General features: G+C 44.7%; 1 protein-coding gene across 1 annotated transcript in view; it reads right to left on the minus strand.

Moving 5' to 3' along the window:
- LOC146869006 (adenylate kinase isoenzyme 5-like) overlaps positions 1 to 18550 on the minus strand; it is a 544010-nt gene that overhangs the window by 94969 nt on the left and 430491 nt on the right. The window contains exon 7 of the mRNA XM_085625003.1: positions 3194 to 3281. Within this exon, the coding sequence (XP_085481129.1) occupies positions 3194 to 3281 (88 nt within the window). The remainder of the gene's footprint in view (positions 1 to 3193; positions 3282 to 18550) is intronic.

The raw sequence follows: 18550 nt of genomic DNA on the forward strand, positions 1-18550 counted from the left end.
TTTTTTGAGGCTACTATCACGGGTTAACTGGTGTTATGGGCTGTTAGCACCGGCTTGTGACTGGGGTGATACATTTATCACAACTTTGGCTGCAATAAACTGCCGATAACTCGTCGATGACTCCTTGAGAATATGCCCCTGAGTGTCGTCAGCGTATGACACTACATCAAACCCATAAGATCTAATTACCTTGGCCAAAGGTGCCACATAGAGGTTGAAAAGCATAGGACTAAGTATTGATCCCTGGGGGACTCCCTTTTCTATCATCCGACTACGAGATATGCATATGACAGGGTCAAAACTGGGGTGGCATAGTGAGCAAAAGAAAAGATGGATTAAACCAAGATCTCTTGACTGGGGGTGAGTGGTTGAAAGTTTTCAGCACTCCGGCCATCATCTTCTGGTGTTTGCACACGTCTAAGAAGTCCACACCTCTCCAAAGCACTCACCTGTGACACCAATCGAAGGGATACACAGCCACTCAGAACACTCACCTGTGAAAGCCATCATATGCGTCCACAGTCATCCATTGAACTCACCTGTGACACCCATCGAAGAGGTCTATACCCCTCTGGGGCACTCACCTGTGATTCCCATTGAAAGGGTCCACACCCCTCCAGGGCACTAACCTGTGACACCCATCAAAGGGATAGACAGCAATACAGAGCCCTCACCTGTGACTCCCATCGAAGAGATCCACAGCCCTCCAGAGCACTCACCTGTGACCCCATCAGAGAGGTCCACACCTCTAAAGAGCACTTACCTGTGAGACCCATCGAAGGGGTCCAATCCATCTGGAGCACTCACCTGTGACATCCATCGAAGGGATCCACACCTCTCCAAAGCACTCACCTGTGGCATTCATTGAAGGGGTCCATATCTCCCCAGAGCACTCACCTGTGACTCCCATCAAAGGGGTCCAAGCCATCCAGGGTACTCACCTGCGACATTCATTGAAGGGGTCTGTACCTCTCCAAAGCACTCACCTGTGACTCCCATCGAAGGGGTCCACACCTCTCCAGTGCACTCGCATGTGACACCCATCAAAGGGGTCCAAGCCATCCAGGGTACTCACCTGTGACATTCATTGAAGGGGTCTGCACCCCTCCAAAGCACTCACCTGTGACTCCCATCGAAGGGATCCACAGCCACTCAGAGCACTCACCAGCGAAATCCATCAAAGGGGTCCGCAGTCATACTAGGGCACTCACTTGTGACACTGATCGAAGGGGTCCACACCTCTCCAGAGCACTCACATGTGACACCCATCAAAGTGGTCCACACCCCTCCAGTGCACTCGCATGTGACACCCATCAAAGGGATCCAAGCCATCCAGGGCACTCACCTGTGACATTCACCAAAGGGGTCCACAGCCACACAGAGCACTCGCCAGTGAATCACATCAAAGGGGTTCACAGTAATACTAGGGCACTCACTTGTGACACTCATCAAAGGGGTCCACACCTCTTCAAAGTACTCACCTATGACCCCCACTGAAGGGGTCCAAGCCACTCAGACCACTCACCTGTGAAACCCATCAAAGGGGTCCACAGTCATTGAGTCAACTCATCTGTAACTTCCATCGAAGAGGACCACACCCCTCCCAAGCACTCACCTGTGACACCCATTGAAGGGGCCCATACCTCCCCAGAACACTCACCTGTGACTCCCATTGAAGGGGTCCACCCCCCCCCCCCAAAGCACTTATCTATTCTCTGACACCCATTGAAGGGTTCCCTATCTCTCAAGTGAACTCACCTGTGACTCCCATTGAAGGGGTCCATATATCCCCAGAGCACTCACCTGTGACTCCCATTGAAGGGGTCCACCCCCCCCAAAGCACTTATCTCTGACACCCATTGAAGGGTTCCATATATCCCCAGAGCACTCACCTGTGACTCCCAATGAAGGGGTCCATATCTCCCCAGTGCACTCACCTGTGACTCCCATTAAAGGGGTCCACACCCCCACAAAGCACTTGTCTCTGACACCCATTGAAGGGGTCCATATCTCCCCAGGGCACTCACCTGTGACTCCCATTAAAGGGGTCCACACTAGGGGTGGGCGGACAACTCCGTTCCGCCCACGGAATGTGCGGAGATTTGCCCTTCCGCCTACCGCGAGATAGGTGGAGAAACAAGGCAAATCTTCGCACACTCGGGCATAACGGAAGTTGGCTTCCCGCCCGCCTCCTGTCCGCAGTATTAAATATATTAAAAAAGCAATTTTCAAATAACCTTACCTTATCGGCAGCGTCGTTGGGCTTCCATCCGTCTCCATTGCGTCTTCTTCTGGGAACTGCGCATGCGCGGGAGCCCGCGCATGCGCATTCCTCGGCAGGAATGCGCATGCGCAGGCTCCCGCACATGCGCAGTTCCCATAAGAACGCGGTTTAGACGGCTGGACGCCGCTTATAAGGTAAGGTTATTTGAAAATTGCTTTTTTAATGTATTTAATACTGCGGGCGGGAGGCAGGCGGGAGGCGGGAGGTGCGTAACGGAACTATGCGGAGAGTGCAGAGATTGGTTCCATCTCCATGCCTCTCCGCGTAGGTCCCTTACGCACATTATGCCCACCCTTAGTCCACACCTCTCAAAAGCACTCACCTGTGACTCCCATTGAAGGGGACCATACTAGGCCTGGGCGGAGTTCCACTACGTGGTACTTCGCGAAGTGATAAAAAAAACTCCACCACGCTACGCTGAGTTTGGCAAGCGGCGGGGTTTGTTAGGTCATGTGCATTCACGTTGATTTTTAGCGCTGGGTGTTTGTCCCAGCGTAACCACCACCATGTGCAGCACAAGAGGGCGCTGCTTCTTTCTGCCGCTCAAGTAGATTTTCTACTCGAGCGGCAGCTTCCCCAATGCGAACGGATTGTTTCTCAATGCGTGCAACCGCCCATGTTGAGAAATCTCGTTTGGAGGTGGTCTAGCGTTGGATTTTACTTAACATTGGCGGCCGCAAGCGTGGAAAAAAACTTTGCTACGAGTTTTTCGCAACTCTGCATGCTCCGCAGAGCATGGAGGGCAGACAACTCTGCAAACTCCTGAAACACCCACCTACGGCACTCATCCTAGGGAGTTCACCCTGACACTTATCCCAGGGCATTCACCTTTGACTCCCATCCCAGAGCACTCGCCTGTGACACCCATCCCAGAGCACTCGCCTGTGATACTCATTCCAGAGAGCTCACCTGTCATCTCCATCCCTGGGAACAGCTGCTCCTGCACGGAGGCCCTGATCTCACCGAAAACAATGTCCTCTTCTCGGTCTGCATCAAACTGGGCAAGAAATTCAAAAAGAAGGGGAGAGACACGTAAGAGGTTAGATAGAGAAGAGGCAATAGGCTAGATGGTGAAGAGGTAAGAGATTAGATGGAGAAGAGGTAAGAGGATAGATAGGGATGAGGTATGAGCTTAGATAGAGAAGAGGTAAGTGCTTAGATAGTGAAGTGGTAAGAAGTTAGATAGAGAGGAGGTAAAAGGTTAGATATTGAAGAGATACGAGGCGAGATAGATAAGAGATAAGAATTTAGATAGAGAAGAGTTAAGAGGTTAGGTAGAGAAGAGGTAAGAGGTTAGTGACGAGGTAAGAGATTAGATAGTGAAGGGGTACTTGGTTAGATGGAGAAGAGGTAAGAGGTTAGATAGAGAAGAGGTTAGATTAAGAAGAGTTAAGAGGTTAGATATTGAAGAAGTAGCCAAGAGTTTAGATAGTGAAGAGGTAAGAGGTTAGATAGTGATGTAAGAGGTTAGATAAAGAAGTGGTATGATGGTAGAGTGTGTGGAGACAAGAGGTTAGATAAAGAATAGGCAGGAGATTACATAGTGAAGAGGTAAGAGGTTAATTAGGGTGAAAAGGAAAGTGGTTAGATATTAAAGAGGTAAGAGGCTAAATAGAGACAAGGTAAGAAGTCATATTGAGAAGAGGTAAAAGGTTAGACAGAGAAGGTGTTAGAAGTTAGATAGAGAAGGGGTGAGAGATTAGACAGAGACAAGGTAAGAAGTAAGATAAAGAAGAGGTGAGAAGTTAGTGAAGAGGTAAGATAGAGAAGAGGAAAGAGGTTAGACAGAGAAAAGGTAAGAGGTTAGATAAAGAAAAGGTAAGAAGTTAGAGAGAGAAGAGGTAAGACAGATAGAGAAAATGCAAGAGGTTAGTGAAGTGCTAAGAGGTTAGATAATGAAGAGGTATGAGGTTAGATAGAGAAGAGGTAAGTAGTTAGCTAAAGAAGAGATACGAGGTTAGTGAAGAGGTAAGAGCTTCGATATAGAAGAGGTAAGATGTTAGAAAGAGAAGAGGTAAGATGTTAGATGGAGAAGAGGTAAGAAGTAAGAGAAGTAAGAAGTTAGATAGAGAAAAGGTAAGAGGTTAGTGAAAAGGTAAGGTGTTAGATTTTTGAAGAGGTAAGAGATTAGATAGAGAAGAGTTAAAAGGTTGGTGAAGAGGTATGAGGCTGGATAGGGAAGAGGTAAGAGGCTATATAGTGAAGATGTAAGAGGTTAGATAGAGAAGAGGTACAGGGTTAGATAGTGAAGAGGTACAAGGTTAGATTGGGAAAGGGTAAGAGGTTATATAGTTATGAGGTATGAGGTTAGATAGTGAAGATGAAAGAGGTTAAATAGAGAAGAGGCACAATGTTAGATAGTGAAGAGGTATGAGGTCAGATAGGTAAGGGGTTAGAGAACAGAGGGTTTAAACCAGAGCAGTGTAATGAGGGAAGGGGTTGGAGATGGACAGGGTGAGACAGGTGTGAGTGCTAATTTACTGTTAATAAAAATATGGTGCTATATTTGAGCTACTGCTAATATTGAACTGTGTTTACATCGTCTTCCATCTTGTTTAAACTTCATCCTATGTCCTGTGATATTATTGTTGATTCCACTTCTAAAATAAACTTTAATAGTTTCACATAAGTCAGCAGAAAAGGCTCTAGGTGAAAGTCTCCTGAATGTACTAAGCCAATGACAAATCTTGCTTGTCCTAGTTCTGTGAACATTGTATGCGTTAAACTGTATAGCCAAGACAGTGAGAACAATCGAACCATAATGTACTAGTGGTGGGAAAATCACAGAATATATTCAATGTAGAAATATTTCTTTTAGACTGTTTTCTCTTTGTTTAAGCTTAATGAAACGTGTTCCCACCGAATTAATGAATCCCACTATTTAAAGCTCTATTTGAGTGTGCATGTCTCTCACAAGTGGTGGAGCGCCCCGACTCTCATTCTTATAAGACAAATCGATGCCAGATTTCATATTGAACTGTAGTGAGTTCATTTACTTATGCTGTGATGCTAATATACTGATGAGATATTTAGGCGCGGCTGGTGAAATTTGAAAGTGGTGTGGCGTAAAATTATTGTCCTAATGCAGTGCAACGAGCGAGCGTAGCGAGCGAGCCGGAGCAACCTACGCAGAAAAAAGAGTGGACAAATGGTGCATTTTCAAGCAAATTTGAGAAAGCAGGAAGGTCAATAAAGCAATTGTGAAGGCGTTCAAAACATCATCTATAGCAACTCAGCCAATTGTCAACTGAAATGTGTGGAAGAATTACACTGCGGAAGCCCCTGGTGATGCCTTCCAATGAGAGCAGCCAATGGCAACAGATGTTTGAGGAAGTTCATGCAGCGTGTGCGCGTTATCTATGTTTGGTGAAATGCGGAGCTGCCTTTTTCCGAAGCCGGCATCACCTATTAGGGAAGTGTGGCCGCGAGAACCGCAACGTGCTCCTTCCCGGTCTGTACTCAGTGAAGCGTTGTCAACTTGTTACTTCATAAAGTGCGAAGAAATAAAATGACATTTGAAAGTGTTTTTTTTACTTTATCAAGTTCTCATATGAAGATTTATGCAAGTGCTTTAGAAATGTCTCTATAGGTGTGTCATTATTTTAATAATAACCATATATGTAGAACACAATAACTTCTCTATACGCCTCTTCTGTAATAATTTAATGGTATTCAATTTTTTTCCCTGGGGAAGTTTGAAGGCTCAGATTGGCACTCGTGAGCTTTAAGGTACGGAAGGTTCAATCGGCAAGTGTTCAACTCACTGAGTCATTCATTGTACCAGTGCACACTGAATTGGTTTTTGGCACTTTATAATAAGGATTGATACTTGTCAAAAATAACCACTTTAACCAACCTTAAAATAATACAAGTTTCAGTTGCCTTACAGGTTTTGCAGTGGGTGAATACCTCATACAGCTACTTTAACACTTTTGTAACGCGTGATCTGCCGGTTATACATGCATCTCTGAACACATGCAACAACTCACTTAGCAATCTTACCGATAAAATAAACCGGTAAAATAAATCTATACTATGACCTGACTGTGATAGCAAGCAGACAGCTCTGGGCATTTTAGTCTAGCAAAGCAACATCAAAACTGTCACAGTGCGCCAAGTGCGCCTATACAATGTGCAACATCTTATGACAGCCATGCCCTTTTAGCCATAGGAATCTTGCATTCTGGGACTTGTATTTTCACATTTATCATCAAAGGTATGGGCTAAAAAATCCAGCATGCAAACTGAAGTGGTATAACAAGCCAGCAGGATGGGATGGAGGTCTCATGCATGGCGTGAGACCCCTCGCAGGCATGTGTAAGGTTGCGCTTGCATCAGTCCATTTTGTTTACTGTTTCCATGGCCCCGCCGAAGAGGTCTAGGGTCCGAACAGTTGCGGCTCGCGGTGTGTGGGGTGTCGCGGGGGGGGGGGTGTATCGCGGAGGTGGGGGGGGAGTTTTGAAATAAAATTAAAAAATCCTACCTGAGCAGGTCCGCTGCCTCGGGTCCGTTGGCGCATTGGCGCCTAGCCGCCTACACTCGGGAACAGCCACGCACACATCACTGACTGCTTGCAAGTGGGCGTGCAAAGCCCTCTCAGCCAATCCTGGCGGTGCTGGCAGCGCCAGGAATGGCTGGGGGCACGTTTTACTCTCCGCCCGCCTGCCCATTAGGAGACCGAGGTTTGAGCCTTTGCTCAAACCTCGCTCTCCTAATGGGCATGCACCAGAACTGCAAACACAAGTGCGCATGACTGGGCACGGCGCGAAAATTCGACCTCCGTCCCCACTCATGCGCACTTGTGCATTGTGCTGCTCCATGCCCCTGGTGACGGTCTGACTACATGTCAGTCAACATGACGCCGGACCGCCCACGGGTGGTCTGACGTCATGCTGACTGACATAATTGTCAGTTGTTCTCCCTCGCCGTCTCTGAATTTAAGTAAACTGAGAGTTTACTTAAATTCAGACGCCGAGGGAGCTGTGGGCGGCTGCGGGCGGGGGGGCTACGCCCCAACGCCCCAACGGACGCACCGCCGCTGGAGATATTCTGTATTTTGACATTAATACTATACAATCTATTATCTGTCATTCTTATTAGACTGTTTCAGAAGTCTTATGTGGATCCTTTGTGATTTAAAGTGACAGTCCCAATCGGGGAGCACCAAAGTCTTAGCTACAGGGACTACAACGCTCCGAAGATTTGAACTCCAGCACCTATATTGGATGGCTCTAGTGAGGAAACTTGCAAGCTTTCCACGCGCTGACAGATCTTGGTAGCAGAGGATGGTTCAATTGGAACGGACCTATGTCTCGATATTAATTGGATGTAGAACCGGGTACAGTACCTTCATGGTCCAGACAGTTTGCCTAGAGATTTAAATTGACCCCTCCAACCCGATCCTGGTTCCAGAGAGGCGAGAGGTGGCTGATGGAAGAACAACAACATGAGTATCAATAGAGATTGCATGAAGTAAACAGTGTGGTGCATGTTGGGAGTTGTAGTAAGCATTGTGAGAGAGGGATACTATGGGCAAAAATTGAGGATAGATATTGGATGGCTTTGATTTTTGGACTTATTGGAGTTATAGTTATTGTGGTGTTGATGGTGTTTTCCAAATTTTACACCAGAGGTACCTCAAGTTAGAATTTGAGTTGGTAATCTTGCCTGTAAAGCGCTATCAGTCACACCAAAGTGAATAAAGTTAGCTGAACATTGAAGCAACTGCAGGGTTGTGTCATAGAAGTGCTGCGCAGTGATTGCTGCGTCAGCGTTGTGCCACGCTGTGATTCTCTAAGTCAGTGCTGCGCCGTGATGTGATAGGCTGACTTTTGACAGAGACACACTGGGAAAGGATGAAAGTTTGAACTAGGAGCACTTGTGATCACATAAGTAAAATGGGTAATTCTTTGTCAAAATGAGACACAAATAAGGAAGAAAAGTTTCTACAGAAGGTATGATGTTTGCATTTGGCTTAGCCAATGGCACGAATATACATCTTGTGATGGAGAACGACCATTTACTTGGAGTGGAACTTTCTATTTCCCACAAGTAGAGAATTTGAGAAGAAAAATGCATGAGTTAAAGCCACAACCTAGATTTACTCAATCTGAGGCTTTAAGGCTTTGGGGGGAGATGGCGAGTGAGAAAAGGAGAAAGAAGTTTGAATTAAAAATTAGAAGTAGGCCTCATTCATGGAGAAAGGAGCAAGATGTGGAAAAGCTGAGAAAATGGAGAGAGGAAGTCATTGAAACTGTAGGAGCATATCCCATGATGGAAAAGGAAGAGAAAGGAAAGGTTAAATAAAAACCTGAGCAAGAAGCAGATGCTGAAAGAGTGAGGAAGAAGATGCCTTGATAGAGGAATTGCTTGGTGCTGCACCGTCCCCGCACAATGGTGCCATTTTGGAAGCGGCGAGTGCTGCTGCCCCGGTAATGCCCGAGAATACAGTGACTGTGGGATACTTGGTGGAGCCTCGTGGGCCCCCAAGCTATACAGGGACCTCTGTTCTGTCTCCAACTCAGACCCCTGTAACAGCTGCAATCAGTACCTTATCTTTACCTGGCATAGTAGCAGCTTCTATAATTGAGACTTCTTCTAACCTGGCCAAAAGAAAACCTGTCCCAAGTATACCACAAGATGCGGCTCCAAGTGCAGGAAGTATGGCCGAAGTTCCTTACCAAGGGGGAATCATAATCAGTAGCGACAATAAACTAGTACAGATTTAACTATTGCCTCTGCCAGAGAATTCATCTATCACAGTTAAAAACTGACTTTGAAGAGTTGGCGAAGGGAAAAGTGGGAATGGATATTATGGGGAAAACGAAATGCTGTATCTATGCAATGAAGCAGCGAGAGTGGCGAGAGAGACATACACTAAAATGGAAAAAGAAGTGGCGGGTGAATGTGGAGTTGATATAATGCAATGGAAGAAGCTGCAAAGAAATACTAGAAGGGAAGCGAATGAAAAAAAGCTGCAAATGTTGTAGGGCAGAGGCTTGAGAACGCACGCAAAGGAGAGAATTGAAAATATTAGAGAATGGAGTGATACAGTGAATTTTAGAGACTTATGAATAAAGAAAGAGAAGATTAAGATGAAACTAAAGGGGCAGAAGGGAGAAGAAACTGCTATGGGTAAAAGATAAAGCAGTTTCCACAACAAGAGGTTCAGGGAGGAGTATATGAACATGTTCCACAGTCTCTTTAAGACCTTTTCCTTTTTACTAATACTCTTTCAAAACTGAGAATCCTGAAAAATGGTATACTCAGATGGAGCAGATTGTAACCATATTGAAAGCTCTGTGTGAAGTTTTGGATGTGTTATTTGAAGTAGCAGTCCCAAAAGACTTGGGTACTAAATATAAGAGAGCTGTTGATTGGCCCACACAAGATCCAACATGGGTGCAAGGGACTAATGCCCATTCACCTACAGTTAAGATCAAATATGAGGCAGTAATTAGACATTTAGGGGCACAAGAATCAACATAAGGAATTCCGATTCCTTAATAGCGATCTTTTAGAAATCGCTATTTAGAAATTGCAATTCCTTATGCATGTAAGTATCGCAAAAAAATTGCGATTCCTACATTTTCCTTAATTGCGAATTGCAAATTACGATTTGCAATTAAGGAATAGCTACCCATTAATTCCCATGGGTATATAGAGGCCCATAGGAATGAATGGGAACTACATGTGCAATTTGCGAGTACCAACTAGGTACTCGCAAAATGTGCATGCAATTTCAAGGGTGCCAAAAGGACACCCAGTTGCACCTCTGAAATTGTCATGTTACCACATGCTGAGCACACACATGCCCCAAGGACATGTATGTGTATAACATGGAACTTTGAAAAATGCACTTTAGAGCATTTTTCAAAGTTTTTGCAAATTACCATCAAGTTCAAATTGATGGTAATTTGCGATCCTTGATTGTGAAATCGCAATTTAAATTTGCATCATGCATTGAATTTAGGGGATGCGATTCCCTAAATGCATTAGCAATTTAAGTAATCGCTAATTTTGCGATTACTTAAATTGCAATTATGCATTTTGGTTGATGCATCCCAAATGTAAAAATACCGGTCGCAAAGGGGCAGATTCTGCAAAACTGCCCATTTGCGATCGGTATTTTCGTTGATGCATGGGCCTCTGAAAGACTAAAGCTTCACAAAAGGAATTCAATTGGCCAAGGATATTTCGAACTACACACGAACTTAAGAAATCAGTGAATGTATACTTTGAGAGATTGATGCATGTATATAGAGAGCATAGTTGGATGAATGATCATATTGGCAAAAATACGGGAGGATTTCGTGCATCTTTTGTACATGGGTTGAGACCAGATATTAGTAATAAATTACGCAAGGTACATGTTGGCAGAGCAAATCAGCAGAAGAGAATCTACAGTCTACTAAGTATTGCAGTGAGAATCTAGAGGCAAAATGAATGGGATTGAAGGAAACGTTTATGACCAGCCTGACCCAATTTGCTTTATAATTTAGGATCAAAGGGATTCAAGTCTCAAGTTCAGGTACCAGAGTTAGATCTAGATTATTTTGTCTCAAGTTAGGGTGGAAATGTCCCTGGAATAGTAAGATAAGTGCCTTGAAGAGAGTTACCCAGTGTCACATATGCCACAAGGTGGGGTATTGGAAGAGGGAATGCAGCTACAATCCAGATTGGTTTGCAATCGATTTGCAAGGGGCAAATCTGATCAGTCAAATAGAAGCATCACCAGTCCCTAAGCCCCGTATGGTTGTTAAGAAAGTTCCAAAGGTTGTGGTGTTACCAAACAGTTACAATTCAATGCAGATGTAGGGAAGTACTCCATGCCAACATAAACATTAGAGAGTTCCCAAAAATCCCATGGTAAAGCAAGGAGGGCCGGTTCCCATGATGTTTGAAACAGCCATAAATCAGGACTAATGACGGTGCCTCAGGGGGGAGGAGCAGTGCATACTTGGCGCAGTCCTAGAAGTGAACCAGAGTGGACCATATCGAGAAGGAGAGGCAAATGGATACCCCATATCTTTCCTGATAGACACAGGAGCCACTTATTAGGCAGATAGAACTGTTGAGGTCCCTAACCTACCCCTCTCAGGAAAGAAGTAGAAGTTGTAGGCATCACAAATCAGCAGCATACTAATCAATTACTGGCTGAGTGGCAGTAAAAAGAGGCGATATCAAAGAACACCATCAACTTGTAATTTGCGATCCGAGTCCTGTAAACCTGTTAGGCAGAGATCTTGTTTGTAAAATGAACTGTGTCATACATTGCATGGAGGATGGTGTAGGAATTGAGACCCAAGCACCTGATGTTGAGTTTAAACTGAAATCACCAGAGTCTCTCTTCAGACTATATCCAGTCCTCACTAGTGAAGATTTGCCTATTGACTTAAGGGAGGCAGTTAAGAAGTTTGGAATTTTACTGGAAAGGAAATCAAATTGATTAAAGGTGCTAAGTCCCTTAAGATTACTCTTAGACCAAATGCCGTGTGCCCTCAGATACGCCCATATGAAATGACCCCAGCCATTGAAGGAATAACCCCCATTATTGTGAATATTATAGCGTAAGGAATCTTGAGGGAAGTAATCCAAAGTCTGTGCAACTCATCTATATTGGCCTTACAAAAATCAAATAGGAAATGGACGATAGTACAAGATCTCTGAAAGAATAATCCGATTGTTGTTCCATGGTATCCCATGCTACCAAATCCTTTATTTTTTCATCACTATTATTGAATATACAAATAATTCATGAGGAAATTACCACAAAAAGAAACAATAAATACCATAAAATATTACATAATGAAAACTCTTTAAAAGTTAATATACCAGCATCTTAAGAGCAACAGTTTGTTATAATACTAGATGTTAAGACCATAAAACCAGTATTCACGGTTAAGTAAGAAACAATAAATACATAGAATATTACTCAGTAATATATCCATGGAAGTTAATAAACCAGCAATTTAAAAGCAGCGGTTTATTGTAATACTACCTGTGGTACCAATTCCTGCTGTGATTTTGTTCCAAATTCCCTCTGATGCAGAGTGGTTTACGGTCATTGATCTTTGCCAAGCCTTTTCTCTGTTCCGTTGCCTGAAGAGAGACAGTATTTCTTCGCATTTCGGTTCCAAGAAAAAACACTTGTGTGGTGTCACACCCCACAAGAGTATTCATTGACTCCTTCTTACTTTAATCAAATTCTTAAAATAATTTAAAGGCCTTGCACTTACCATATAGTTTGACCCTAATCCAATACATTGACGATCTACTGATCACTTCAATGACAAAAGAAGCTTGTAAACAAGATACCATTGCATCACTTAATCAGCTGAGAATGGACACAAGTTTTGACCTAAGAAGTTACAGTACTGTCAGGAGAAAGTTATGTACCTAGGTCACCAAATATCACAAAGGAGTGAGGCGATTGTCTCATAGACGAATAGAGACAGTCTTTAAAATGAAATTCCCAACTACTCAGAGAGAAGTAAAAATATTTTGGGAATGGTCAGTTACTGCCGACAGTGGATAGTTAATTTCTCTTTGGTTGAAAAGCCTTTGATAAGGGTGACACATGCTGATGCCAATGAGCAAATACCAAAGGATTCTGGATGCACGGAAGCGTTTCAAGAGCTTAAAAATGTACTTTGCAGTGAACCTGCTCTTCCAATGCCACACTATACAAAAGATGTTGTGTCTTTTGTCACGAAAGAAATGGGTGTGCATTCATTGTCTGTACTAACTCAAGCCCATGGTGATACAAAACATCTCATTGGCTATTTTTCAGCCACTCTTGATCTGCTGGCGACAGCTTTGCCTGGTTGTATCAAATCGGTTGCAGCGGTTAGTCTTAGTGGACAGCAACCAGATGGGACTGTGATGGATTGTCCTCTGATTGTTATGGTACCTCAATCGATTGAGATCCACGTCACTCGTTGCAGAACGCAGCATATGACAAATAGCCGCCCACCCCGCTATGAGAGAAATATTCTGATAGCGAAGATGTCACACACTATATCCAGCCTCTCAATCGCCTACTCTGGAGAGAGAGGGGGAGACAGACCTCGACCATGACTGAGTTATGCACAAAACCAATACCAGCTATATTAGGCGTACAAATCCTGACCATACTCGTGTTGTTGATGGATCATGTCTAACAGATCGACGTGTTATCCGAAGAGCTGCCTATGCTATATCTGCTTTACATGGAGTTGTGGAAGCTTCCTACGTGTGCGTCCTACGCTCTGCACAAGAGGTCATTGCCCTTACCAGAGCCTGCTGTACCTCAGAACGTTCATGAGTCTGCATTTTCACTGATAGCCAGTATGGACTTGGAGTTGTGCATGACTTCGGTCAATTATGGTCACATAGAGGATTTTTTAATTCTGCTGGCAGTCCTATCAAAAATGGACTGTATATTTCAAATTTACGGAATGCTCTGCAATCGCCAAAGGAGATCACAGCAGTCAAATGTGCTGCACACAAAAGCGGAAATGACTTTGTCACAAGTGGCAACCAATATATAGATGAAGTTGCCTGACACTGTGCTCTGGAGTCCAGAACTTTTCATTCAGATGAACCATGTAATATAGAAGGAAGAAGCATGACGAAAATGTACACACTTTCAATGATTGGAGAGAGTTACAACATGCTGCCCCAGACATAGAAAAGGTCAAATGGTGAAAAATGGGATTTAGAAAAGATGCTAGGGACATTTGTGCATCCGATGAAGGAAAGCCAGACTCCCATTTACCATCTACGGTGTGACATATGCACGGTCCAACAAATGTATGAAGAGACGGGATGGGTTTTACTTTCCGTTGCTATTGGCAAAAGCCTGGGTTCAGAATGATGGTAGAAGATTATTGTATGAGGTGATCTGTGAAAAGCAAAACGTGGGCATGAGAGTCGCAGTAAGAATGGGTCAAATTGGAAAATCTGATGGGCCTTATAATCGTCTCCAAATAGGTTTCCTGGAAAGGCATCGATGTAATCCGCTGAGGCATATCCTTGTGATTGTCTGTTTGTTCTTGCGATGGGTTGAAGCTTATCCCACCCGAAGATGTGACAGTCTAACAGTTGAATCTGACGAAGGAGCCAACTTTAAAAGTGAGATGATGACGTTGATATGTACAGCTTTAGGGATTGACCAAAGATTCCACTGTAACTATGGACTTGGGTCAAGTACGCTAGTCTTCTGAACTGGATGCACGCCTCCCATACGAAGAGGGCAAGGTTCAAAGGGGAAGAAGTAGAGCCCAACATCTGTCAATTCTCTTTGTCACTAGCAATTTGAGATGTTTGAAGCTTCAGAAGAGAAGGAGGAGGACCAGACAGGAAACCTACCATCTCCATTGAATGAAGAACTTGCTGAATCAGAGACTGATGTGGAGGATGCGAACCCAGACACTTCTGTGATACCAACAACTAGACTGAGAATACGCACACGCAGAGGCAGTGGGAATACACGGAAAGATGAAACCAATCTCCACAACAACCTACCGGAGCGACATAGTCTGTAACTGAACATAAAGACTCTACTGGGGAAAGTGAATAAGTTACATCGGAATCCAGAATCTTGAAGGGAAAGCTGGCCAAAGACAACAACTCTTAGAAAAAGATAGTTGAGGCACAAAACAAGACCAGAGACGATTAGAGAAGATAGAAGAACAAAAACAAATAGACATTCAGGACTCTGATTTGGAATCAACTGATGTAAAATGACCAACAAGATAGAAAGGTGGATCGAAGGTACGCTGGTCCAGACTGGCCATATTATGCCAACATCAAATTAGATTCAGATGAGTGTCTGACAGATTCAGATGAACCTCTTGAAACAAAAGAAAAATGAGAAAGCTGTAAAGATTTCAAATATTAATATCTGACTCACGTTAAAAGGACAATTCGAGAGTCAGGGTAACCGGTAAAGGCCAACAGCCCCTTAAGACGTCTGGCTGATGTGGAATAAAAGACCCTAATAGTGTCCGAGATAGGGTGGGGACAGTAGATTGACCATCAGAGGACTCATTCTTCTTTATTCAGAGGTTTCCTTTAATAGCATGATGCTGACCAGGGTGCAGTCACACTGCAGAATGATAGTCCTTAGTGTGGCAGCTGACGTTTCAGTTTCTATGCTTGGATGGCTGCTGGACGTTTATTTGCTGGGGGTGGGGGACCTTCCTAATCCACGTAATGCTCTTGAGGCTTCTGTGGCTGCCCCCATCTCATGAAAGAAAGACTTCACCCCTCCCACAGCAGGAGAATGTGTATAGCTATAAAGTGCATTACCAAATGTTATCAGATTATATAGGGGTTGTCTGCGTTAATGCCTGCGTCGGCAGCTGAAGAAGCAGCTTATTTTCACCTTCCTTTGCCTTTCTTTTTCTTGTTCAGTTTTCCTTAATCTATGTTATCAACAAAACTCGATTCATTTGTTTTATTGTCAATTTGATAATTCATTAGAAAATGTACCTATTGTAGAGAATTTATATCTGTGGACTACTGAACATGTCTCCTACTTATAAGGCTCAAAATCAAGGGAACAGCGGGAGTATATAATGACATTTTTTACTCCTTTAGCCAGGGGGGTGTGGTGGATGCGGGTCGCCCCGAGTGTCATCACTGAGGGGATGAAAAAATGGCAAACATATGTGTTTTTACTGTAAAAACACATATTTTTGCCATCTTGTTCACCCCCCTTATGAAATGCAGCTGAACTCGACGCGTCTCGCTGTGTTCCGCACCCCCCCCCCGCACCGAGGACCACCTGACCTTGCTACCCACTGCCTTTAGCTAACAAAAGCATCACTGATCCTAATGTGCATGAAGGAGCAAGGAACATGAACACAGAAGGAAGAATCTTCATAGATGAATTTAATGAAAGGATAAATGAGGTGTTCAGGTTGCTATGCTATGATTAGCGCAGTATATCTAATGATAGTATGATTAGGTATGGTGTATTCAAGGGTTCGAAATTCCTGTTATGCTTAGTACGACTGAAAGGGCCGAGAACCAAACCACCTCCATCTTGGATTGTGGCTCTCTCGCTCAGGAATCACATGTTCTCTTCCGCACACCATCTGCTTCCCCTTTTTCATACATTAGTTAGTAAGGGTGGGCGTAGTTCGCGAAGTAGCACTTCGCGAAGCTACGCAAAGTGAAGTTCGCACTACACGAGCTACGCGTAGCACTTCGCGAACTGCGAAGTAACATGTTCGCACTGTGCAAGATGTTGTTTTCAATGATTGCACAGTGCGGACAAGCAACCGGCACTGTGCAATCATTGAAAATGGCATCTTGCACAGTGCGAGCTGTAGTTTTCTGCTGCTCGAGTAGATTTTTCCTCGAGCTGCAGCTTTCTCAACGCGAACTGGTAGTTTCTCATCGCGAGCGGTCGCGAGCATACGCGACCCCTCGCAATGAGAAACCTGACCTTCTCGCGTTGTGAATCTCGCCGGGAGGTTTATTTTCCATGCTCGCGATCGCGAACAAGGAAAAAGTCTCGCCAGGATGTCATTTTGCTTGCTCGCGGTCGCCAACTTGACGTTGAGGACCGCGAGCAAGCAAAAAATGACCGCAGCACTACGCAACACTACGCTACGCGTGTTCGCACTGTGCTACGTGCAGTTCGCGTAGTGCGAAGTAGCGCGAACTTCGCAAACTACGCGAGCGTAGCGTAGTGCTTCGCCCAGGCCTATTAGTTAGGAGACAGGCTGAATTGCTGAGAAGCAAGGTCACATCTGCTAAAAGGGAGTATCAAGCAAATTCCTCTAGACCTGGGACGAGAAGGGAGTCAGCCTTTCGACCTTCTCTGTAAAGATAGTAACCCTTTGTATGTGTAACCGAAACTAAATATAGACATGAGCTCATTAGGAGCGCCAGGACTAACTGGTACTTTTCCACATATAAGGTTTTGTATGCTGTACTGATAATTGTATAAAAGTGTGTTACTGTCAAGGAGCCAGCAGTCTTCCTCGGCGCACCTGATGGGTGAGGATCGACGAGGCTCCTCTATATAGAGTTTTGTGGTGGCTAATAAACGTTTGAACCTTCCACGTTGCCAACTGCTCCTTATTTTACTTAATATTGCGGGCCAGTGGTAAGTGTGGCCCTTGGAATAACTATTTGGACACAACAGTTGGCGACCACGAAGGGACCCCGTGACAGGGTCTTCCCCCCCCCGTATTCGGGTGGTGGGATTGGGGGCGTCCTGACCGGTTGGCGGGAGAGGAGCCTGAGGATTTCTCCCACCCTGCGCGACTTTTCGGTACGTCCCCTGCTGCTAGTCACCCTTCACCGGGGTCCTACGGGCTTAACCCAGAAAATGGACTGATTTGGTCGGGAGAAGTTGGCAGCGGAGAATGAACATTCGTATCTGGGTGCACCCGGTGAGTATAGATTGATTTGACGCACGCGTTGTAAACGGTACATTATTTTATTGAAGCACGCGTTGGAGACGGTGTGCTATTTGATTGATTTGAGAGCATTCGTTGAGAACGATGCATTTTTTATTTGAACACTGGCTGCATTTGTTTGAAGCTCGCGCTGGACAGCGGTGCATTGATTTGAAGGCGCGCACCGGAGAGTGGTGCCTTGCTTGATCGGGTTAGCATTACAGTGGTTTGATTTGAAGTACGTACCTTTTGATTGATTTGACTAAAACAACGTGCCGGAGGAATATAGACGGATTGCACGTGGAAGAACCTGCGACCTAGACTGGGTAGCCACAAGGCATACTCCTGACGGGGCTAGTCCTCGTTGGGGCTGGTCTTAGTGATGAGCCAGAAGGGTGGCCGAAATCCCGCGTGCAGTTTGGTGTCCGAACTGTGAACCAGAGTCGACGGGCTTGGTTCTCTGATACCGATCGTATATTGTGTATGATTCGTGTTGATTGTTGTTTGTGTGTACATGTCTGAAAACTAACCAAAATGTCCTGTTTTAGTAAACTAAATTGTTTTGGCTGCTGTTGCCGAACAAGTGACTCCAGATTAGCTGAGAGCCAACCCGCCCCGCCGGAGGGCAGTCCTAGCCATTTTATGTATGTCAAACATGGGATCTCTCCTTTATTGTTCTGCACTCTGTTGCATAAGTATACTAAGGGAAACGAGGAGTTACGATGGCCCAAGACGGGTTCGTTTGATGAGAAGAAAATTGCGTTCCTACAGGAACAACTGTTTTCTAGGAGAAGTAGGCAGGCCATGTTCGATGCTCTAATTGCATGGCAGAAGGAGGCCAAACAACGGCGAATAAGGGAAGAGAAAG

This window comes from Triturus cristatus, chromosome 1_2 (genome assembly GCF_964204655.1).
Source record: "Triturus cristatus chromosome 1_2, aTriCri1.1, whole genome shotgun sequence".
NCBI lineage: Eukaryota > Metazoa > Chordata > Amphibia > Caudata > Salamandridae > Triturus > Triturus cristatus.